This window comes from Anomaloglossus baeobatrachus, chromosome 5 (assembly GCF_048569485.1).
Source record: "Anomaloglossus baeobatrachus isolate aAnoBae1 chromosome 5, aAnoBae1.hap1, whole genome shotgun sequence".
Classification (NCBI taxonomy): domain Eukaryota; kingdom Metazoa; phylum Chordata; class Amphibia; order Anura; family Aromobatidae; genus Anomaloglossus; species Anomaloglossus baeobatrachus.
Window position 1 is genome coordinate 271,953,086 of NC_134357.1, and position 25,965 is coordinate 271,979,050.

Genomic DNA, 25,965 nt, shown 5'->3' on the forward strand with positions numbered 1-25,965 from the left:
TTAAAATAAAGGATTTTTTCGGTATTTATCTTTTCACTTACAGATTAGCAATGGGTAGTGTCTCATAGACCCTCCCCATTACTAATATAGGGCTTAGAGGCAGCTGTGAGCTGTCATTAACCCCTTATCACCCCAATTGCCACCACACCAGGGCAATTGGGATAAGCCGGGTAAAGTTCTGGGATTGTTGCATCTAATGGATGTGACAATTCTGGGCGGCTGCAGGCTGCTATTTTTAGACTAGGGGGCCAAATAACCATGGACCTCCCCAGTCTGAGAATACCAGCCCCAAACTGTCGGCTTTATCATGGTTTGATATCAACATTTCGGAGGACTGCACGCTTTTTTTTTTAATTATTTGTTTAAATAGTTAAAAGAAAGACACATGTAGTCCCTCTTATTTTCATACACAGCCAAGATAAATGTACATGCCTGAGGGTTGTAGCTTGTAGCCGTATGCTTTATCTGTGCTGGGTATCATAATATGGGGGGACCCTAAGCCAATTTTTATTTTTACACTATAGGGACACACACAGTGTGTGCGATTGCAAGCAGTCAGACAAGCTGTCACACAGGATGGGGGTGCGGTCTGACTGCAACGAATGACAGACATCGAGACTGCCGGTGGGCGGGGGAAGCAGTACATATGCATGAGGTTAATGAACAGCCTCGGACGTAGTGTCACAACCGCATGAAGACTGGTAGATATAACGTGCCTGCTTTAATCTTATTTTTTTTCTTTTAAATTACCCGGGTGGTTGGATCATTACCCAGGATCGGTGTACGGGTAGTAGGTAACCAGCGCGAATCTGGAATTTTACAGACCGTGTCCGCCCATCACTACAAGTCAATGTAAATCTAGAATCCCCATAAATCAAGCTAATTGTAGAAGCAAATGGTTAAAGTAAAGTGACCAAACACGTGCCCACAGCATTTTCCATCTGCATGAATTTCTCCAAGTGAAACACAAAAGCTCTGCTGTTTCTAGTAAGTCTTCTATTTTTCCCTAGTGCTGTACTCACAGCAATAACGCTCAGCATGGCTGAATAGTGTACTCCATAATGATGTTATTGGGAAAACAATAGGCAATCAGCGTTATGGGACTGGAAAGAAAGATTAGAGCAACATATGCCAACCAAGATTTATATTAAAATATTTTAATTTAAATAGGTATAGCATAATCAAGAGTGACAACATGACGAGCAGAATCATTATAGCTAATGACAAACACTAACTCAGATGTAGTTCTAGGCAGACACACAAGAATTCAATGGCACGAACATTTGTTCATGGAGAATTCCACTGCATTACATTTTATCTGAGCGGCCCATGTGATTCATCAGACAGAGATTTTCTTGGAGCTAGGATGACTTCAATGTTAATTGTCCCTCTGTGAATTCTTTGATGATTAGCAAGCACCGATTTCCTGCTAAAACTTTGACCACATTCCAAACACAAAAATGGCTTCTCCCCTGTGTGATTTCTGTGATGTTCAACAAGTTCTGACTTCTGCGCAAAGCATTTCCCACATTCTGAACAGGAGTATGGCTTCTCTCCTGTGTGAGTTCTTTGATGTCTGACAAGACCTGATTTCTCAGCAAAGCATTTCCCACATTCTGAACATGAAAATGGTTTTTCACCAGTGTGGATTTTTTGATGTTTACTAAGACCTGATTTCTGGATAAAACATTTTCCACATTCTGAACATGGATATGGCCTCTCCCCTGTGTGAATTCTCTGATGACGCTCAAGATGATCTTTGAACATAAAACATTTTCCACATTCCAAGCATGAAAATAACTTTTCCCCTGTGTGAATCACCTCATGCTTAAGCAGGCTTGATTTCTTGGTAAAACATTTCCCACACTGTAAGCAAGAATGAGGCTTCTCCCCCGTGTGAGTTCTTAGATGTTCATTGAGAACCGATTTCCTTGTAAAACATTTTCCACACTGTAAGCATGAAAAAAGTCTTTTTAGGGATGTGTTTTTCTGGCTTTCAATACTTTTTTTATGAATTCTTAAATGTACAAGGAGATTTGCATTGTGAGAAAAACATTGTCCACATTCAAGACAAGGAAATAGATTATCCACATTTTCCGTTCTTTCATAGCAAAACTGATCAGATTCTTCAGTAAAGCAGTCCACAGATTCAGAAGATAAACTTTGTGGAAGAATATGTTCTGGACCTTCTTCATGATTCGAGAAGTCCCACGATAGTTCAGGAAAGTAAAGTCCAGAATATGTATTTTGGGTAGTAGGATGTTCTACTAGAGAATTTTTTGAGATATCATTATAATGTCTCTTCGAGGTATTGCTGTAGTCATCTGTTGGAAATATAAAAGTATTTTCTTTTTTACAACTTGTAGGTCATAAAACACACAAAATAACAGACCTGTATAGATTTAAGGGGTTTTCTGGTGAAAATAAGTTATCACTGATCCATAGGGTAGGTCAAAACTTATTGACTGGTGGGGTGCAACTACTGAGACCTGCACGTATTGGCAGAATGGGGAAGATTAATACCCATGAAAATTAATTGGTAGCACGACTGCTGTTCCATTCCTTTTCTAGGGCTGCACACAACTCTTTCCGGTAGTTTGAGGCAGAATGAATGGAGCAGTGGTTGGGCATATACCCTACCACTCAGTTTTATAGTGGTGATAAAACACCCCCGACAGGGACAAATATTCCCCAAACTAACAAACTGGGGGGGGGGGTGTCCCAGTGTTCAAACACCCACTGTAACTTAGTTATCCCCTATTCTGTGGATAAGATATAACTTGTTTTCACAGGACTACCCCTTTAATGGACAATAAGCAATATTTAAAAATTAGGTTGTTTTGTAATTTTTGAAGTGGGGATTTTTTTTTTATTACTTATTTACAGATTTTTATGCATACATATATTTTTTAGATATGATAATTTGTCTCTCAAGAAGTCATGATCTCTGGGAAACATTTTTTTTATCACTGTAACCAGGCAAGCCCCACTGGCAGAGATGATCTCAGTCTCATAGCACTCAGAAGCAATTCTATGCCGGCAAAGAGCTAGGGATCTTTTCAGTAATCAGATTGACATCAGTAATATTTATTTTTGCTGCATAATTGGCAATAAATAGTAATATACAGCTTTTTAATTCTCCCCAAGGTCCCTGGAAAAGCTTCTGCTAGATTGCAGGAGCTTTAACACATTACCGAAAATTTACAATGGGATAGAGTTAAAGCCTAGGATCAATTTAATTAAATGTATGGTTTTTGGTCATTATATGGTTAATATGTATCCTACAGGTATGCTCACATGGTAATATATAGAAGCTGTTGTCCTCACAAGACATGATAAGTCAATGCAGATGACAGCTCCTGAATAAATGATACTGCTATAAAAAAAATAACAAAAAAGTGGACCTATATATACTGCTCAAAAAAAAAATAAATAAAGGGAACACTTAAAAAAGGATTTTGTATTTTGGTGTTCATTTTCTTTTTTTGAGCAGTATATAAACGTGCTTTACAGTATCACCATAAATATAGCTGTATGGAAGATCTCAGATATATGAAACGATAAGGGAAGATCTTTCTACTTTTATTCATTGATTTAACCAGCATTTTCACATAATTTAGAATTAGTTCTGACCAAGAATTGACAATTACTACATAGGTGCTTAATAATGCACTTACAATGCACTGTCAGCAATACTATACTTGTCAACAGACAAAGGCTTCTGCTGGAAAAGCTCATAGGAGCCGATAGGGAAATGGCTGCCTCAACGTGTGACTTTTCTGTGGATTCTGGCTACTACTCACCTGCATTGATATCTGTTGGAATCTCCACTGTTTTCAACATGTGATTACAACTTTCATATGTCTCTTCTTCTTCATTCATGACTTCAGCTTTAATTTCAGGAAGATCTTTGTCCTGATTAACAAGTGGAAGAGTAATGTACAAATCAAGGAAAATTAACTAGCAGCCATATAGATTCATTGTATTAAATAAAATACAAGCTAAAGGCTGCTTTACACGCAGCGACATCGCTAGCGATGTCGCTGATGAAAGCACCTGCCCCCGTCGTTTGTGCGTCACGGGCAAATCATTGCCCGTGGCGTACAACATCGCTAGGACCCGTCACACACACTTACTTGCCCTGCGATATTGCTGTGGCCGGCGAACCGCCTCCTTTCTAAGGGGGTGGTTTGTGCGGCGTCACAGCGACGCAAAATATAGCAATTTTGGAGCATTATTTCTTACAACTCATTTTTGCAGCATTCCTCCATTATTTTTAGTAGATATGTATAAATAAACTGAAAATTAGGAATCTGTCCCTACACACTGTGATACTATGCAATCAGTAATGATTGTGTAACACCTATTTCATGAGAAGGAAGGGTGCACTCTGTTGTCAATTTATTAAAACCTTTCCTGGAAGAACAGCAGAGGAACAGTATATTACAGATTTATAAGAAAAGATACATCCAAATCGTTATTTTATAGGGACATAATTACGTAAGGAGGCATGTCAGGAGTGGCAACACATCTTCTTTAAGCATGAATTTCCAAAATTGTAAGAGGATCAAACAAGAAGTCCATAACGTATCTCTTTATGTCATCTACCTGGTGATTCTCTGGGACACTAGGATTTTCTGTGGAACATGCCTGGAAAAACAGAGGACTACGACATCTCTCTGGATTATTCTTATTGGATCCTTCTGTTGGAAAAGACAAATAGAGTGATGGAACTGTCTTGATGTATATGCACACAGACAATAGTTACCGTATATACAGTGCCTTGCAAAAGTATTCAGCCCCCTTTAATTTTTCAACCTTTTCCCACATTTCAGGCTTCAAACATAAATATAAAAATTTTAATGTTATGGTGAAGAATCAACAACAAGTGGGACACAATTGTGAAGTTGAACGATATTTATTGCTTATATTAAACTTTTGTAAAGAAGAATAAACCGAAAATTGGGGCGTGCAATATTATTCGGCCCCTTTACTTTCAGTACAGCAAACTCACTCCAGAAGTTCATTGAGGATCTCTGAATGATCCAATGTTGTCCTAAATAACTAATGATGATAAATATTAGCAACCTGAGTGTAATCAAGTCTCCGTATAAATGCACCTGCTCTGTGATAGTCTCAGTGATCTGTTTAAAGCACAGAGAGCATCATGAAGACCAAGGAACACAACAAGCAGGTCCGTGATACTGTTGTGGAGAAGTTTAAAGCTGGATTTGGTTACAAAAAGATTTCAAAAACTTTAAACATCCCAAGGAGCACTGTGCAAGCGATCATATTGAAATGGAAGGAGTATCATACCACTGCAAATCTACCAAGACCCAGCCGAAATTTCATCTCAAACAAGGAGAAGACTGATCAGAGATGCAGCCAAGAGGCCCATGATCACTCTGGATGAACTGCAGAGATCTACAGCTGAGATGGGAGAGTCTGTCCATAGGACAACAATCAGTCGTACACTGCACAAATCTGCCTTTATGGAAGAGTGCCAAGAAAAGCCATTTCTCAAAGATATCCATATAAGGTGTTGTTTAAAGTTTGCCACGAGCCACCTGGGAGACACATCAAACATGTTGAAGAAGGTGCTCTGGTCAGATGAAACCAAAATTGAACTATTTGGGCACAATGCCAAACGATATGTTTGACGTAAAAGCAACACAGCTCATCACCCTGAACACACCATCCCCACTGTCAAACATGGTGGTGACAGCATCATGGTTTAGGCCTGATTTTCTTCAGCAGGGACAGGGAAGATGGTTAAAATTGATGGGAAGATGGATGGAGCCAAATACAGGACCATTCTTGAAGAAAACCTGTTGGAGTCTGCAAAAAACCTGAGACTGGGATGGAGATTTGTCTTTCAACAAGACAATGATCCAAAACATAAAGCAAAATCTACAATGGAATGGTTCACAAATAAACGTATCCAGGTGGTAGAATGGCCAAGTCACAGTCCAGACCTGAATCCAATCGAGAATCTGTGGAAAGAGCTGAAAACTGCTGTTCACAAACGCTGTCCATCCAACCTCACTCAGCTCCAGCTGTTTGTAAAGGAAAAATGGGCAAGAATTCCAGTCTCTTGATGTGCAAAACTGATAGAGACCTACCCCAAGCGACTTGCAGCTGTAATTGCAGCAAAAGGTGGCGCTACAAAGTATCAGCTTAAAGGGGCCATATAATATTGCACGCCCCAATTTTCAGTTAGTTATTTTTTATAAAAGTTTAAAATAAGTAATAAATTTCGTTCAACTTCACAATTGTGTCCTACTTGTTGTTGATTCTTCACCTTAACATTAACATTTTTAGCTTTATGTTTGAAGCCTGAAAAGGAAATGAAACGAAAAGGTTGAAAAATTCAAGGGGCCAGAATACTTTTGCAAGGCACTGTATATATGGTTATCTGCTCTGCACTAAACGTTGTTTACACAGATCAACATGCGGTATGATAAACTTTTACCGATCATCAGTCGTTTAAATGCGTGTCTACCCTGTTTAAATGTCTCTTAACAACCAACATCTGCTCTTACCAGGTGATATGAGGAGCTTGTGGTCCTCCATCATGACATCTTTGTACAGCTCCTTGTGTCCTTCTATATATTCCCACTCCTCCATGGAGAAATGCACAGTGACATCCTGACACCTTATAGGAACCTGACACACAATGATACAGTCATTATCCAGACACATCGTCCCTTGTGTTACTGTATAATGTCACAGTATTCCCAGCAGCGCTCACCTCTCCAGTCAGCAGCTCAATCATCTTGTTGGTGAGGTCCAGGATCTTCTGCTCATTGTAACCTTCAAGTACCGGGGGATAAGGTGAAGGCTCTATGATAGGGCTCATGGTCTTGCTCCATTCTCCTGATGTTACATACTCTCCAGAAGTCTTCTTCACTACTATGTAATCCTGTGCATTAAATGAGACTCTGATATGTCCTTCTACTGATCAAAGGGTATATTCCAACATATAAAGTTGTCACGTATCCGAATAATAACTTGCAGATGGCAGGCTCTGACTACTGGGATCCCCTACTGATCCCAAGACTGAGGTTCAGAATTGTCCTGTCTTAATGGAGTGGTGGTCACACACATGGGCGACACTGTTATATTCATTCTCTACGGAATTGACGGAGATAGGCGTATACAGTGCTAGACAATTTTAACAGAGCAAATGAAGGCTCCATTCTTTGGATAGATGGGGCTTCAGTAGTCAGACACCCCCTCTCCTATCTGCAAGTTATGTGTGAAGACACAGCCCTATAAAATGTCTAAAACTTTCAGGGACACTAGCGCTCACAATCAAGGAGTTCTGTGACTGGTTGGGTATTGCTGGATAGGTTTTTAGGTACCACCTATTGACCTATTTGCCAAACCAGAAAAGTTGGAGAGCTGCCAGGAAAGCTGCAGGAAGTAGGCAGGGTCCGCAAATAACCTGTCCGGGAGTGATAAACACTAACAAGAGTAAAAAGGTATACCGTAGCTACCGCGCTAACTGGCATGGGTTAGTTGAATACACAAGGCAGATAAATCTACACAAATTGATATACTAGGGAGCAATTATAAAATCAGGGTGGACAAATGTAAAGTTGTTTATAATGTAAAATAAATGTTTATTTCATATAAATAAAATGGGGTTAAAAAAGGTTAAAAAGGTCAGGAAATCCCGATGGGACCCAGGTATCCTGAACGATGATGATGATTGGATCAATATAGGACCTGAGGAATAAAAGGAAAAAAGGGGAGAATGTGTATATTAGAATATAGGCCTAGTGAGGTAAACCTAGTGTTGCCGTATTCAGTACAAATAGAGATTACCTGTGTTCCGCAGATGTAGGACAGTGAAGTGGTGAATAGAATAAGTAGAGCACAAGGCCAATGTCCAATGTACAACAGAGGGAACCTGGAAAAATATCGGCGGTTAATCAATGAATAAGGGCTCTAGGTAATATTTATAGTACGCTAAGCTATATACGTGACAAACCTCCGATACCCATTGATGGTTGGCAAATGTACATAGAGGTCGTCTCAAAGTTGAGATGCTGTTTGTGAAGGTCCAAAAATGCCAGCTACAATTAATTGGCTAAAAAGTAAATAAATTTATATCCTTAATGTATATCTATAGGGGAGAGGAAAAAAAACAAGAAAAAACAAATAACTGAGCATATACCTAGAGCCCTTATTCATTGATTAACCGCCGATATTTTTCCAGGTTCCCTCTGTTGTACATAGGACATTGGCCTTCTGCTCTATTCATTCTATTCACCACTTCACTGTCCTACATCTGCGGAACACAGGTAATCTCTATTTGTACTGAATACGTCAACACTAGGTTTACCTCACTAGGCCTACATTCTAAGATACACATTCTCCCCTTTTTTTCCTTTCATTCCTCAGGTCTTATAGTGATCCACTCATCATCATCATTCAGGATACCTGGGTTCCATCAGGATTTCCTGACGTTTTTAATCCTTTTTAACCCCATTTTATTTATATGAAATAAACATTTATTTTAAATTTTAAACAACTTTACATTTGTCTACCTTGACTTTATAATTGCTCCCCAGTATATCAATTTGTGTAAATTTATCTACCTAGTGTATTCAACTAACCCCTGCCAGTTAGTGCGGTAGCTATACCTTTTTACCCTATAAAATGTCTGTCAGGGGTTAATGTTCTTAATTGGCCAGACATGAATCCCTATGCTGTGTTTGTTGAGTCATTGTGTTCCCGAGGACTATTGGAGCCTCTGATTGTCTGAGAATGTGGATTGCTAAATTAATGTAATTTTCCTCAGCCTCTCTGTCTACCTAACTCAGAAGAGCATTAGCTATGCGGATTGAAATGCAAACTAATAAGAGCACAGCCTTATTCCACCAATTCAGTGAGACATCATTCCCTGGGATGAGTGCCTGGGAGATATAAAAAAGGGACTGTTGGAGTCACCAGGTTGTTCTTTTGCTACATGGCTGCAATCTAGGGGTTTCGATCCCGGTGGGAAGTCCTTTATCCAGCCTAGGCACTTCGGCGCCGGCTAGGGAGTCTGAAACTGGATTACATTGTGCAGGAGCACAGCCAAGGATCCTAGGATTTGGCTGGAAGAAACCCAGGTTGGGGATGATTCGGTTACCTGGCTACGGACCTTGCTGTGCTCATGAAGCTTACTTTGCTTTTACTCTGTTCCCTGTTACCTCGTGTGAGTTGCATGGGTTTGTGTTATATTTCTTTGACTGTTGGGAATCCAATAATGTCTAATTATTGTGGTTCCCGCACCCTGTGTTGTCTGAGTAGTGTTCTGCCCACGGGTAAGGAGTTGGGGCGTTCAGTTGGGATGAGCCCTGGTCCATGCAGTCTTTCTAAAGGTGGCCGGGCCAGTGGACGAGAACATCCACTGACCCCCATGTCTCCACAATAAGCTATCCTTTAAATGTTGGGAACTATCCTTGTTTGACAATAGAATCCCTCACCTCTCCGGCAAGCAGGTAGAATATCTCCAAGGTGAGGTTTAATATCCTCTGAGTTATGTTGTTCCCTCGCTTATCCATCCTTCTTGAGTAAATGAGGACTACTAAGTTTAGGAGGAGCTAGACCATGAGATTCTGTAATTCCCTGCTATAAAGTCAAGAGACAAAATGTAGAAAAACATCACAATTTTATGATCATCAGTATTATGTAGCCCTGTATAATAATCATTCTGACATCAGACATTTGGCCAAACACCCTTGCTTGATACAGCGTAAATGATCACTACAATTATATGACACAAGAGTGCAGCTACACGATTAGGCTGGGTGATGATTGGACATATGATCACATACTTACTGTAGTGGGGCGGTAAAATCTTCTGCAGATGAGTGCACATCTATGGTGCTGCAGACTGCAAAGCTCTATAAAAGCCAGACCCCTGGATCTTTAAATCTCAGCATGTCCCATCAGAATCAGTCTGTGATCTTGACTCCATGCCATAGAAGTGTTCAGCTCTAGTTAATGGCCAGGCTCTGAGAGGAGACTCATCCTACAACTAGACAGGGAATGTCAGAGGCTATAGAAAAGCTGACAGTGGAAAGAGGATGTATTCTGAGAGGATGGCACTGGAGAGGCTATATTGTATCCAGCACCATTCTACTCACTAATGCAGCAGTATATGTGAGAAAGTGGTTAAAGGTGCACGGAGACCACCAGCACTGACCCCACACCCTCCTCCTCTGCTGCCAGGCATCCCCTGGAGTCAGTGACCTCTGACATCAGCATTGTCATTTCCTCTTCTGGAGACACCACTGGTGATGTCATCCTCTGCATGTGACTAGTATAGGAGGAGTCAGGCACTGGGGTTTCTATATCCTGCAGTCACTAATATTACACTGTGTGACTGTACATGGAGAAGTGTGATCACTAATGTGTGCATGAATGGAATGTGTAAGCAGCAAAGGTGTGAATGTATGTAATATATAGGAAGCAGATGTGTGCATGGATATAAAGTGTAAGCAAAGGTGTGCATGTAATGTGTACACAGCAGAGGTATGTATGTAATGTGTAGGCAATAGAAGTGTGCATGTATGTAATATGTAGGCAGTGGAGGTGTGCATGTAATTTGTAGACAGTAGGTATACATGCATGTAATGTGCAGGTAGAAAAGGTATGCTATATGTATAATGTATAAGAACAAGTGTGTAATGCATGTAATGTGTAGGTAGCAGAGTTGTGTATGTAAGTAATGTATAGGAAGCAGAGATGTGCATGTAACATGTACACAGCAGAGGTGCATACATGTAATGTGTAGGCAGAAAAGGAGTGCACACATGTAATAGTTACACAAAAGCGGTGTGCATGCATGTAATGTGTAGGCAGCAAAGGTGTGCATATAGAAAATGTGTAGACAGTAGAGGTGTGCATGCATGTAATGTGTAGACAGCAGGTGTGTGCATGCATGTAATGTGTAGACAGCAGGTGTGTGCATGCATGTAATGTGTAGACAGTAGATGTGTGCATGCATGTAATGTGTAGACAGCAGGTGTGTGCATGCATGTAATGTGTAGACAGCAGGTGTGTGCATGCATGTAATGTGTAGAGAGCAGATGTGTGCATGCATGTAATGTGTAGACAGCAGGTGTGTGCATGCATGTAATGTGTAGACAGCAGGTGTGTGCATGCATGTAATGTGTAGACAGCAGGTGTGTGCATGCATGTAATGTGTAGACAGCAGGTGTGTGCATGCATGTAATGTGTAGACAGCAGGTGTGTGCATGCATGTAATGTGTAGACAGCAGGTGTGTGCATGCATGTAATGTGTAGACAGCAGGTGTGTGCATGCATGTAATGTGTAGACAGTAGATGTGTGCATGCATGTAATGTGTAGACAGTAGATGTGTGCATGCATGTAATGTGTAGACAGCAGATGTGTGTATTCATGTAATGTGTAGACAGCAGATGTGTGCATGCATGTAATGTGTAGACAGCAGATGTGTGCATGCATGTAATGTGTAGACAGCAGATGTGTGCATGCATGTAATGTGTAGACAGCAGGTGTGTGCATGCATGTAATGTGTAGACAGTAGGTGTGTGCATGCATGTAATGTGTAGACAGCAGATGTGTGCATGCATGTACTGTGTAGACAGCAGGTGTGTGCATGCATGTAATGTGTAGACAGCAGGTGTGTGCATGCATGTAATGTGTAGACAGCAGATGTGTGCATGCATGTAATGTGTAGACAGCAGATGTGTGCATGCATGTAATGTGTAGACAGCAGATGTGTGCATGCATGTAATGTGTAGACAGCAGATGTGTGAATGCATGTAATGTGTAGACAGCAGGTGTGTGCATGCATGTAATGTGTAGACAGCAGATGTGTGCATGCATGTAATGTGTAGACAGCAGGTGTGTGCATGCATGTAATGTGTAGACAGTAGATGTGTGCATGCATGTAATGTGTAGACAGCAGATGTGTGCATGCATGTAATGTGTAGACAGCAGATGTGTGCATGCATGTAATGTGTAGACAGCAGATGTGTGCATGCATGTAATGTGTAGACAGCAGATGTGTGCATGCATGTAATGTGTAGACAGCAGATGTGTGCATGCATGTAATGTGTAGACAGCAGATGTGTGCATGCATGTAATGTGTAGACAGCAGGTGTGTGCATGCATGTAATGTGTAGACAGCAGATGTGTGCATGCATGTAATGTGTAGACAGCAGATGTGTGCATGCATGTAATGTGTAGACAGCAGGTGTGTGCATGCATGTAATGTGTAGACAGTAGGTGTGTGCATGCATGTAATGTGTAGACAGTAGGTGTGTGCATGCATGTAATGTGTAGACAGCAGATGTGTGCATGCATGTAATGTGTAGACAGCAGGTGTGTGCATGCATGTAATGTGTAGACAGCAGGTGTGTGCATGCATGTAATGTGTAGACAGCAGATGTGTGCATGCATGTAATGTGTAGACAGCAGATGTGTGCATGCATGTAATGTGTAGACAGTAGGTGTGTGCATGCATGTAATGTGTAGACAGCAGGTGTGTGCATGCATGTAATGTGTAGACAGCAGATGTGTGCATGCATGTAATGTGTAGACAGTAGGTGTGTGCATGCATGTAATGTGTAGACAGTAGGTGTGTGCATGCATGTAATGTGTAGACAGCAGGTGTGTGCATGCATGTAATGTGTAGACAGCAGATGTGTGAATGCATTTATTGTGAATGGATACAGTGCTGAGCGTGGAATAATATATGTGCACCTTGTTAGCAAGTAGACAGAAAAATATTAAATATTTAGAGTCCTCAGTGGTTGATACCTTTTAATGTCCAACTGAAAACATGGTAATAATAGCAGCTTTCGAGACTACTCACATCTCTTCACCAGGCATGGTTTAACACAAAATCTGAGGGGTCACAATATATAAATACAGTGGGTGAAATAAGTATTGTACACCCCCAATGTATTTCTAAAGGTGCTATTGACATGAATTTCTCACCACATGTCAATAACAACCCATCCAATCCACACGGGCAAGCCAGAGTGTCAGGCCTCCTTCACACATCCGTGTCTCCGATACGTGTGATATCCGTTTTCACATGTACTAGAGATACATAGACCCATTAAAATGAATGGGTCTGGGCACATGTCTGTGTTTTGACATGGACTGTGTGAAGCACACGTGTGTCCGTGTGCTTCATACGGCGACATGTCCGTTTTTTGCCGGCAGCACGGGTGTCACACGGACCACACACTCATGTGATCCATTGACACGTACCGAAAAAGACACAGGTCTCATAAAAATAAGGAATTTTTATACTTAACTGTCTCCAGTGCTGCTGTCTCCTGCGCTGCTGTTACTTCCGGGCCCACCCATTATGCACATTGCATAGTCACTGCGGTGCGGACCTGGAAGTAACAGCAGCGCAGGAGACAGGTAAGAATAGCAGCTCATGCTGTCCGTGTGCTATCCAGATATCACACAGATAGCACAAGTAAAACACACACAGACACACGCACACCCATACGTACCTTCACCACTCCCCATGCAAAACATTAGTGTTTTCCACGGACGTGTGAAGGAATCCTAACACAGAATTTTGCACAAACTTCTCCAACTATCATGGTGGTGTCGACCTGCTGTATGTAGGATTCATAGGCAAGCTAGCAAGAGTTAAAGGCACTCAGTCACCAGGTTTTTACCATCTAGTCTGAGAGCAGCATGATGAAGGAATAAAGACCCTGATTCCAGCGATGTGTCACTTATTGGGCTGCACAGTGTAGCTTTAATAAAATCACTGTTTAATTAGCAGATTACCATTAGAGGACTACTTGGTGTGCTGCCAGGTAGTCCAGCAGATACATGAGCTCATTATAACCCTGCTTTATATTAACTGCTCTACATTACATCAAATAACTACTAGATCTCAGCAAACTGTGATTTTATCAAAATAACAGCAAGTAGCCCAATAAGTGATATAACATTGGAAACAGTCTCTGTCTACATTATGCTTCTCTCAGATGGAGTAGAAAAAACCTGGACATTCCCTTTAATCTCTGCTACCCTGCTTGTTAGGCTCCTATGATCACATGTGGTGGGGAAGCCAAACACATCTGCTCCCCTTCTATTTAAGCCAGATGAAATCTTCTACTCATGCCAACTATTGTTTCTATGTTGCTCTGTGAGGTGTTGTGTCCCGGATTTTTCAGGTGAAAATTGTGCTATTTGCTTGTTGCAGTTGTGAAGTTTATCCCTGTTTTTTTGTAGCTTCCTTCCTTCTCTTGTTTCTTCCTGAATCTCTTATTGGCTTTACCTACAAGTGCATCTCAATAAATTAGAATATCATAAAAAAGTTAATTTATTTCAGTAATTCAATACAAAAAGGGAAACACATATTATATAGAGTCATTACACACAGAGTAATCTATTCTTATATATTATATAGAGGCATTGCACACAGAGGGATCTATTCCTATATATTATATAGTCATTACACACAGAGGGATCTATTCCTATATATTATATAGAGTAATTACACACAGTGATCTATTCCTATATAGTCATTGCACACAGAGGGATCTATTCCTATATATTATATAGCGTCATTACAAACAGAGTGATCAATTCCTATATATTATATAGAGTCATTACATACAGAGTGATCTATTCCTATATATTATATAGAGTCATTACACACAGAGTGATCTATTCCTATATATTATATAGAGTCATTACACACAGAGAGATCTATTCCTATATATTATATAGAGGCATTACACACAGAGGGCTCTATTGCTATATATTATATATAGTCATTACACACAGAGGGATCTATTCCTATATATTATATAGAGTCATTACACACAGAGGAATCTATTTCAAGTGTCTATTTCTGTTTAATGTTGATGATTATGGCTTACAGACAATGAAAACCCAAAAGTCATTATCTCAGAAAATAGAATATCATATAAGACCAACAGAAAAAATTATTTTAAACTCAGCAATGTGGGTCTACTGAAAAGTCTGTACAGTAAATGCACTCAATACTTGGTCATGGCTCCTTTTGTATGAATTACTGCATGAATGTTGTGTGGCATGGAGGCGATCAGCCTGTGGCACTGCTGAGGTGTTATGGAAGCCCAGGTTGCTTTGATAGCAGCTTTCAGCTCGTCTGCATTGTTGGGTCTGGTCTCTCTCATCTTCCTCTTGACAATACCCCATAGATTCTCTATGGGGTTTAGGTCAGGCGAGTTTGCTGGCCTATCAAGCCCAGTGATACTGTGGTTATTAAACCAGGTATTAAATACTTTTGGCAGTGTGGAGAGGTGCCAAAAATGAAATTTCCATCTCCACAAAGCTTGTCGGCAGAAGGAAACACTAAGAGCTCTAAAATTTCCTGGTAAACGGCTGTGCTGACTTTGATCTTGATAAGACACAGTGGCCCTACACCAGCAGATGACATGGGTCCCCAAACCATCACTGATTGAGGTCTAGTGTGAACTTTGCACAATTAACAATTACAAAACAAACAGAAAAGATCCACACATATTGATATAAAAATGGTCAAAACATGTTGACTGACCCAAATAAGTATCCAAATATGAATATAATCTATGGGGACAAATAATACTGGGCAAATCACTACATAACATCTAAACACAAAAAGGAGAAAAAAACGATAAACCAGTCCAAATACTGAGAAATAGAAATTTATTGGCAAATATAAAAGGATAACAAGAATTTGGTGGAGGTGCACAAAAAAAGCAGAATTGCTATTAAAACCAGGAATCCGCACCCAGCTATCCATGGAAATATAGTTGTACAGCAATGAAACAATTGTAATGCATAACACCGCCACAAGAGGTCACCAAACTCCCAAAATTGGGATTTGCACTCCAGAAAATATAACAATGTATATAAAGGTGCCCAAAGACTGGCTATATACCCATATAACTAATATATAGAGTGCAAATCCAAGGTGAACTTACAATGAACAAGAGAGTTGTTTACCTTTTTATAGGTTATCTCATTACCAAGGTGCCACACAAAAAAACAACTCATGATGGGTAAAACCAGTGAGCTGTCTAAAGAGCCTGTTTCCAAACATACTGGTGGCATTGGTTACAGAATAATTTCTAAACTACTAAACAGAGATGAGCACACCTGTGGAAGATTGGGTTTGGCAGGTTCAGCTGGACTTGACAAGTTGGACTTTAGCTCTCCACAAACTACAATCAGCCATAAACAAAGCACTTCCAGGGGAGGGAAGTTGGGGTTTGTTTTTTTTTTGTTCTTTTTTTGGGGGGGAGGTGGGCACTGTGTGTCTCACAATATATAGTAAAAATTTCAAATTTTATATACATGTCAAGGCATCCTCCAATTTTTTTTACTATTGATAAAAAAAAGGCTTCTGGTAAAATTTGACGGTACTAATCCAAGTGGAAGGCAGTGCTCAATGACATAACTTTTTTTTTTTTTTTCGAAAATTGGGACTTAAATAAAACTAATTTCCAATTTGTCTGCGAACAAGTAAACTATTAATCACAAGTAAAAATATTGTATGTCAGGATATAGTTGCAAAATTAATCATGTGTACTGGGACTTTTGAAGGTACAAGCCTCCCAGTTCTCAGATGTTTCAACTCCTGCACCTGGTGCAAAAATGGCTGCAGCCTGAGACTTCTTCCCCAGCCCAGGCTAGTGATGGACAGATACAAGGCTGGGAGATCCCCAAAATGCAGATGACCTGGTGAGCCTGGTGGAGAGATACTGGGTGATCAAGGTTCACTGGGAAGTCAAGGGGCATTAATATCACCTTACTAGGGTTCCCAACAGAGGGTCTGTTGCAGCTGTTCTGCTCTGACCCAAAGTTCAGATTACGGGATGACCAGTGATATCCAAAGTGAATTAGGCCTCTAAGATAGCGCTTGGAGAAAGGGAATGCCCACTTATGTGAGCAAAATCAGTTTCTTGTTTATTTACCTATGCACGTATAACTTATACCATTTACAGACCAATGTAACACTGCATGAAATGTTTCAGTTGGAGGTTCACCAGTTGCACCCCGTGCGTCAAATATGATCTAGAAGTCTCAGATTCAGAGACTGACATAGAAGAAAATATTTAAACATACAACCTTGAATATGAGACTATGAGGCTGGTATACAGTGTGCCCACCCATATCCTGTCCACCGCCATTAACTTGAGAACGGCGGCAGCTATAGGCCTAGAAGTGGTGTCTAGGTATAGTAAAGTAGCCATGTGCAACAATCAAATACGAATCGACACCTTGCATACAGAAATGCTATGATATGAAACCCATGACCCCCCAAAACATTGAATGCTGGTAACACATATGGCGCTCATTTAAGTTAAGTAATGCACCTAGGACGGAGTAATCCTATAACTGCGTATACATTAAATGGAAGTAAACTTGGGACTACAGAACAGGAGAAGGACTTGGGTATTCTCATTACAAATAATCTGAGCAGCAGCACTCAATGTCAAGCAGCAGCTGCTAAAGCAAACAAGATTTTAGGGTGTATAAAAAGAGAGATTAGATCCCGTGATCCCAACGTATTGTTACCCCTCTATAAATCACTTGTAAGGCCACATCTGGAATATGGGATCCAGTTTTGGGCTCAACATTATAAAAAGGATATTCAGAAATTAGAGTTAGGTAAAAGGCGGGCAGCTATACTACTCTCATTTATATGTATAAATACGTGTGGACAATATGAAGGCTTGACTTCCAAAGACAATACTAAGAATCAGGGGGAACTTACTGTGAGTCGAAGAAAGGCAATTTCGGCAGCTAAATAGGAAAGGGTTCTTTACAGTTAGAGCAGTCAAATAAAGTGTTGATTTACCTCCCTGGGTGCAGTTTGGTATTAAAAAAAACCCAAATCCATGTTGTATTCTTCTTTCACGTCCACCGGAGAATATCCGCCGCTGCTTGTAGTGTCTGTGTGATCACACTGAAACGCTCTGAGGAAGGATGGCCTGCTCAGTAATAGAGATGGGGGAACTGGTGATAAAGGTCTGGACATCTGGATATTGATCCATTAGGCTTCTGGAGCTTATAATACAAGTCGATCAGGATCCATGTGTGGAAAATCGACATCTAGCATACCCATGGATTATATCAACTAATAAAGCCTCCTGAGGAACCCGTGCTTTATTAATGTGGTGTTGGTCTGTTTAAGGGTAATCGTAATTGTATGCTGATGATACTGACTCTACTAACCTCTATTACCGTAAGGCTGAGATTCTTGGATTCCTATGAATTGATTGAACAAGTTACATGGATGGACTAACTCAGAAAAGGATTTTACAATTGATGTATTTAAAGGGGAATAATCTTCTATATGTTATCTTGTAATGTGTGTGTATTTTTCTATGGGTGATTTTTAATATTATTAATAAAGTGTATCGTTTTATACTTGGGGTAATTGTTTGATAATTGGAATTGATAAATGTAAAATAATGCACGTAGGACAGAGTAATCCTATTGCTATATATACACAATAAAAGACAATACTAAGAACCAGGGGGCACTCACTGCGAGTGGGAGAAAGGCGATTTCAGCAGCTAAATAGAAAGGGTTCTTTACAGTTAGAACAGTCAAATAAAGTGTTGATTTACCTTCCTGGGTACAGTTAGGTATTAAAAATAAACAAATTCATGCTGTATTCTTCTTCCACCGGACAGTATCCACCACTGCTTGTAGTGTCTGTCATTGGCGCTGATGTCATGTCGGCAGTACGTCAGCCAATCCATGAGTCAGTATGATTCACAGGTTCCAGGGTTAACAGAGCCTTATCAGTTAATTTTCATCTCTGGGGGCAGTTTAGTATATAAAAACAAACCGCACTATACTTGTCTTCCCCCAGTCCACTGGTGAGGCACTACCAATGTGGTCAGCGGCTCTGAGCCAGGCATTCTGTCTACACTTGCAGAGCCATGACCCATTTAGATTGGTTTTGTAGAGCTGTTTTTCTGTCATTTCTTCCTTTACCCATTGTTGTTGATTCATCTAATGACCATTCACAGCCATGTTTACCCTTGATGAATTTGGATTCTGCTCCATTATCTCTGACGTCGCAGTGTTTTGGTTTTTTTTTAAATGAGGTTCATTATTATTTAACAGCAAAATTACACACCACATATAAAAATTTGTTTCCCAACAAAAACATCAGAGAAAGGGGTAAAACTTTTAGTCAGTAACAATAAACAACACACAAGTTACATAGCAAACAATGCACCTGTAGTCCACACCTCACCTCAGTATGGGTCACAAAGTACATATTGTTTCTCAATATACTACCCATAACATCTCTAGTGACTATATATGATCCAGCAATACGCATTTCACCCCATTCCAGTAGATTTATCAGCCAGTTACGAGAAGAAGGACCTAGTCCCCCGCACTGTCCTGCAGTAACGATGACGAGGGAAGACCCGGGGTATTTAACCATGCCGCCCAGACCTTATAGAACTTCTTCAATGTATTTGTTTTAAGGTATACAGTGGAACCTTGGTCAACGAGAACAATCCGTTCTGGGACTGTGCTTGTTAACCAAGTTACTCGTTCAGCAAAGCAAGATTTCCCATACGAAATCATTGCAATGCAGACAATTCGTTCCACAACTTGTTAAATGTCCCATCCTGGTCCCCTATTGTGCTGTTACACACACGTACAAACACACACAAACACGCATGCACACGCACATATTATGCTCACCGTACCTTCCCTACCATCGCCGGTCTGCTGGGACTTGCTATTCGCTTGTACGGGCTGTGTATCGGGTTACCATCACGACGAGGGAGGAACTTCCGCTGCCAGAGAGCTGACGTCAAAGGCAGGGGCCGCATGCCTCTAATTGGCCAGCGCGCTGCCTTTGAGTAGCGTCTGACAGCCGAAGTTCCTGCCTCATCGCTATGGTTGCCGATACACATCCTGGAGCGGCGAACTACAGGACCTAGGAGGCCGGCGATGGAATGGAAGGTACACATATTATGCTCACCTTACCTTCCCTTCCATCGCCGGCCTCCTGGGTCTTGTAGTTCGCCGTGAGGATTCCTCCCTTGTTGCGATGTTCCGGCGGACTACAAGAACCATGAGGCCGGCAGTGGAACGGAAGGTAAGGTGAGCATAATACTGTATGTGTGTATGTGCGTGTTTGTTTGTGTGTGTTTGTGTGTGTTTGTGCGTGCTTGTGTGTGTTTGTGTGTGTTTGTGTTTGTGTGGACTTCAAGAGCGGGTCAGAGCGCGGTGGATGTACGGTACCGGAAGTGTGTGCGGTGAGGATTTTGCTCATACAGCAAAGCTTTCTCGTAAACCGAGTTACAAATTTACAGAAAGCTTTGCTTAAGCGAAATTCTCGTTAAGCGAGGTTCCACTGTACTGCCCTCTCCAGTGAAAGTATAGTGTTAACTCTATCCCTAAGATCCTCGATGGCCGGAGGAGTCGGGTCCAGCCAATGGTAAGCCAACAGTTTCCTTGCTTGGTAAAAGAGTAATACCGACCATCACCGGTGACTCACGTTCACCTCCCTCCAGGAGACCCAAAATACATATAATAGGTCTTGGCTGTAGACATATATTAAAACCTTGTTCATTCAATTCTAATACTGTCCTCCATTAGTCTTAAATATTCCCACAGGACCACATCATATGCATCAAATTAGCATTCTCACACCCGCACCTAGGACACAGATCATCCGTCCGGATCCCCATCTTATGCAATAGACTAGGTGTCCTATACACTCTGTGCAACAAGAATAGCTGCAACAGTCGTTAGCCTTCAGATACAGCAAGGCTTGGAGTGTAAGACAGGACCTTATCCCATTGTTCTCCCGTCATAGGGCCTAAGTTCCTCTTCCACTTTTCTCTAGCTTGCAGAAGGAATTTGTCAAGGTATCTGGATAGCATCATTGTATATAGCCTGGAAATAATACAGTTAGCCTTCAAATACAGCAAGAAATATAAAAAAACTGACCCGCACATCCAACAAATGTGAACAGGTGCAAACTGAAAAAACATAGTAACTATAAATGCAAACAGTCGCACACTGAAAAAAGCCAAAAATGTACTAGGAAAAATATGGCACTGCATTACTGCAAAAGAGAGATATTTAGTTTATGAATTGGCCAATGCATGTAAGCCCGGAAACAAACGGTAAGGTATATCTCTGTAATCCGGGAACCTAACTTAAATGCCACTATCTAGGTTAAAAACATCCATATCTGGGAAAAAATGCCACTATTTGGACTGCAAACCTCCATGTATGGGCAGCTAGGCTCCTGCTATAATGGTTGCATTATTATAACCATTATAGCAGGAGCCTAGCTGCCCATACATGGAGGTTTGCAGTCCAAATAGTGGCATTTTTTCCCAGATATGGATGTTTTTAACCTAGATAGTGGCATTTAAGTTAGGTTCCCGGAATACAGAGATATACCTTGCCGTTTGGTTTCCGGGCTTACATGCATTGGCCAATTCATAAACTAAATATCTCTCTTTTGCAGTAATGCAGTGCCATATTTTTCCTAGTACATTTTTGGCTTTTTTCAGTGTGCGACTGTTTGCATTTATAGTTTCAAATACAGCAAGGCTTGGAGTGTGAGACAGGACCTTATCCCATTGTTCTCCCGTCATAGGCCCTAAGTTCCTCTTCCACTTTTCTCTATCTTGCAGAAGGAATTTGTCAAGGTATCTGGATAGCATCATTGTATATAGCCTGGAAATAATACCGTAGGAGCGGTCAGATGTCAGTAAGAGTGAGATTCCGCTCTATACTAATGCCCATACAACGTGTCTGTGTCTCACAGGCGTGTCAGAGTTGCAGGTATTTGTAAAAAGAACGTGCGGTATCCCAAACTCTACAACTCCATGATTATTACGTCACAGTCTTCATCTATTTCTTAATCTCCATCATCCAAATCCCCATGTGTAAAATAATTTGCATGGCCACCAAAAAATATGTTTCAAATTACCTTACTTATAACCAGTTATTGGACTCTCATAAGCCCCCTTATTAGACTTGGGGGAAAACTGTATAGAAAAAAAAATTATAAACAACACAACACACTTCAAAAGATAATTTTTCAAATAAATTGTCACAAGGAGCCAGCCTCGTGCTATGCAGCATGCGCAACGGAAATGAAGACAGTGTGGATTTTCCCAAACCCCATTAACAGGTTCTAGGATTAACATATCCAATAGACCATTCCATTTCAGGAACAGACAATTAGAATAAGTGATAGTGATCAATTGCATCAGTTATTGAACAGGAAACAAGAGACCTCATTGATTATTTTGGGATCTCTTAATTTTAATGAAATAAAATTCTGTACATTGAAAAATATTTTCCCTCCATTCTAAAGAACGGATACTAAATGAAGCGCATAATAAATCAATGGGATCACTGTTCTTCCCATTGATACAATGGATCACTTCTTCCATTTGCCTGTTCCTAAAATGGAACAAACGATATCTGAACAGACATTCGAACAAAGCCTAATAATGTGCTCCCCTATACAATAGAGAAGAACTGAGTGGAGAACACCTATCGAAGAATGGAAGAATTCTTTGCTTACTAATTCAAGTTGTTTTGATAAAATCCATGTATAACAGCCACTTTTGACTGAATTGATCTTCAGTGATTTGAATTTTCAAGAACTTGAGTAATTGCTAAGTTTTGTGATTAACTTATGCAATCAAATTTTTTATCTAAATGTCTCAAATACTGTGATCATAAGAATTGCTTATTTCCTGTGTGAGTTCTCTGATGTCTAAAAAGATAAGATTTCTGGGTAAAACATTTCCCACAATCTGAACATATAAATGGCTTATCCCCTTTATGAATTCTCTGATGTTCAACAAGAGCTGATTTCTGGGTAAAACATCTGCCACACTCCAAACATGAAAATGGTTTCTCCCCTGTGTGAATTCTTTGATGCTGAACAAGATTTGACTTCTTGGCAAAACATTTCCCACAATCTAAACAGGGGTAAGGTTTCTCCCCTAAGTGTCCTTTTTTATGTTTAAAAAGAAACGATTTCCGAGTAAAACATTTCCCACATTCTGTACATTCAAAAGGCCTCTCGCCAGAGTGGCTTCTCTGATGGTCAATAAGACCCGATTTAAAGGTAAAACATTTCCCACATTCTGAACATGAAAATGGCTTTTCACCAGTGTGAATTTTTTGATGTTCAATAAGTCCTGACTTTTGGGTAAAACACTTTCCACATGATGAACAAGAATATGGCTTCTCCCCTGTGTGAATTCTGTAATGTTTCACAAGATCAGATTTGTTTGTAAAACATCTCCCACAGTCGGAACACAAGAATGGCTTCTCCCCTGTGTGAATTCTCCAATGTTTAACAAGATTTGACTTTTTCGTAAAGCATTTCCCACATTGTGAACAAGGAAATGGTTTCTCCCCAGTGTGAATTCTCTGATGTTCAATGAGAAGAGATTTCTTGGTAAAGTGCTTTTGACACTGTAAACAAGGGAAGTGTTTTTTAACAGGAGTGCTGTCCAATCCCTCAACACATTCTTCATGGGTTTTTAGGTGTTCAATGAAACCTGCCTGTTGAGCAAAATGTTGTCCACATTCAGGACAAAGAAATGTTTTTTCCACTTCACTCATTCTTTCCTGACTTAAATGGCCCAACTCCTCAGTAGAACATTCCTCAGATTCAGAAAACATATCTGCATTTTGTTGAATGATGTGTGATTTATCAGAACATCCCTCGTCATAGGAGGAATCAAAAGACAGATCGGCAACATGGAGTCCTGGACATATATTTGCAGCAATGGGATTCTCGCTTTGATAATTTTGTATATCACTATCATGTCCCTCAAAGGTCTTGCTTTGGTCATCGGCTAAGAATAAAAAAATTGAAATAAAATAATTAATAATCTCCAAAAAGATACAATTATCAAAGCATTGAAATATAAGATTTCCTTTACACTTGGCATAAAGTAATTCTGATGTTTGTTCCTAAAACATTATCAACCCCTGAATGCATAATTTTTAAGTTTTCTATGCTCAAAGTGCTATAATTTTTGTATTTTGCTATCCACATAGCAGTAAGGCGGCAAGATTTTTAGGGGAAAGTTTAGTGGTTTTGATGGACTCCATTCATTTTACCATGTAATGTACTGAAAAAAAACCCCCAATATTTTACTTAATAGTGATGGGCGGACTCGCAGATAACCCGGGATCGGCAGGTCCAACCAGATTAAAAAAAAACAAAAAAACGGGTACCAAAAGATATCGGTCCCCATATAAGTCTATGGGGACCAGAATCTGGAGATTAAAAATGGTGATAGAAAGGATAGGTGGATAGGAGCAAGCGGGCTATTCATTTCAGTCAGAAGTGCCCCCACCCTGAGTGTCAGCTGACTGTTTCCAATCACAGACCCTGTCTGCGGGTCTATCACAGTATAAAAATAATAAATAAAAATTAGAGTAAGGTCCCCCATATTATGATATCCAGCACAGATAAAGCCTATGGCTACTGGCTGCAGCATCCAGCTATGCGCTTATCTTGGCTGTGTATCAAAATTTAGAGGAACTGCATGCAACTTTTTTCTAAATAAATAATTTTTAAAAAACGGCGTGCGGTCCTCCCTAATTTTGATACCCAGCCATGATAAAGCTCGACAGCTGGGGGCTGGGATTCTTAGGCTGAGCAGACCCATACTTATTGGGTCCCCCCAGCCTAAAAATAGCAGCCCGCAGCCGCCTAGGATTGTCGCATTCATTAGATGTGACAATCCCAACACCTTACCAGGCTCGTCCCGATTGCCCTGGTGGGGTGGCAATCGGGATAATAAGGGGTTAATCGCAGCTCAAAGCTGCCAATAAGCCCTAGATTAGTAATGGTGAGGGTGTAGGAGACCCCCCATTACTAATCTGTAAGTCACCAGCGCAATTGGGAAAGATCCAGGTAAAGTGCTGGGATTGTCACATCTAATTGATGCGACAATTCTGGGCGGCTGCTATTTTAAGGCTAGGGGGCCCAATTAGCCTGGGTATCCCCAGCCTGAGAATACCAGTCCCCAGCTGTCGGGCTTTATCTTGGCTGGGTATCAAAATTGGGGGGGGGACCGTACACTGGTTTTTAAAATTATTTATTTAAATAATTTTATTTAAAAAAAAAAAAAAAAAAAAGCCGCATGCAGTTCCTCCTCTTTTGATACACAGCCAAGATAAGCACACGGCTAGGGGCTTTAGCATGTAGCCGTATGCGTTGTGTGTGTTGGGTATCATAATATGGGGGGACACTACGCCAATTTTGTTTATTTTTACTGTACGAAAAGACCCACAGACAATATCTGTGATTGGTTGCAGTCAGATGCTGTCACATAGGCTGGGGTTGTGTCTGACTGGAACCAATCACAGACGCCAGGACTGCTGGTGGGTGGGGACAGCAGTGCATATGGATGAACGATAATGAGCGGCCCAGGAAGTGAATGAGTGACTGCGGAGCAGTTACAGCCTTGCCGGAGACTCGTTAAGTACGAAGCGCTTGCTTCATTCTTATATACTTTATTTTTCCTTCATTTTTTCATTTCCTGAGTTGCTGGATCCGGATCAATACCCAGAATTCCGGGCCCTGCACTCGGGTACCTTTGAAACCATGCGAATCCAGACTTTTACAGTCCGGGTCTGACCATCACTAGTAGTTAGGTGCAATGGTGATTACTGAATTAATTGTCTGGTAAAAGTGACCTGGCATGTTTTTCCTGGTCAGTACAATTCTGGTGATGCCAAATAATTTCTTTTTCTTTTGCTCTTTCAGTGGCTTAAAATTTTTTTTAACTTTGAAAAATAACAGTGACTAAAAAAAATAAATAAAAACATTTTGGCAATCCAAATTTTATTTTCTTAAACAACATTTCCCGTAATTTTTTTTTTTTATTGTGAATGATTAAGGTGGCATTACACGGGACGATATATCGTGC

At 40.5% G+C, this 25,965-nt stretch overlaps 1 protein-coding gene across 1 annotated transcript in view; it reads right to left on the reverse strand.

The window, feature by feature from the left end:
- Nucleotides 1-1,141: 1,141 nt before the first annotated feature.
- LOC142311260 (uncharacterized) overlaps nucleotides 1,142-25,965 on the reverse strand; it is a 59,018-nt gene continuing 34,194 nt past the window's right edge. Inside the window, exons 5-6 of the mRNA XM_075349501.1 lie at nucleotides 22,755-23,877; nucleotides 1,142-2,080 (exon numbers count right to left, since the gene is read on the reverse strand). Coding sequence (XP_075205616.1) covers nucleotides 1,315-2,080; nucleotides 22,755-23,877 — 1,889 coding nt within the window. The 3' untranslated portion in view covers nucleotides 1,142-1,314. The remainder of the gene's footprint in view (nucleotides 2,081-22,754; nucleotides 23,878-25,965) is intronic.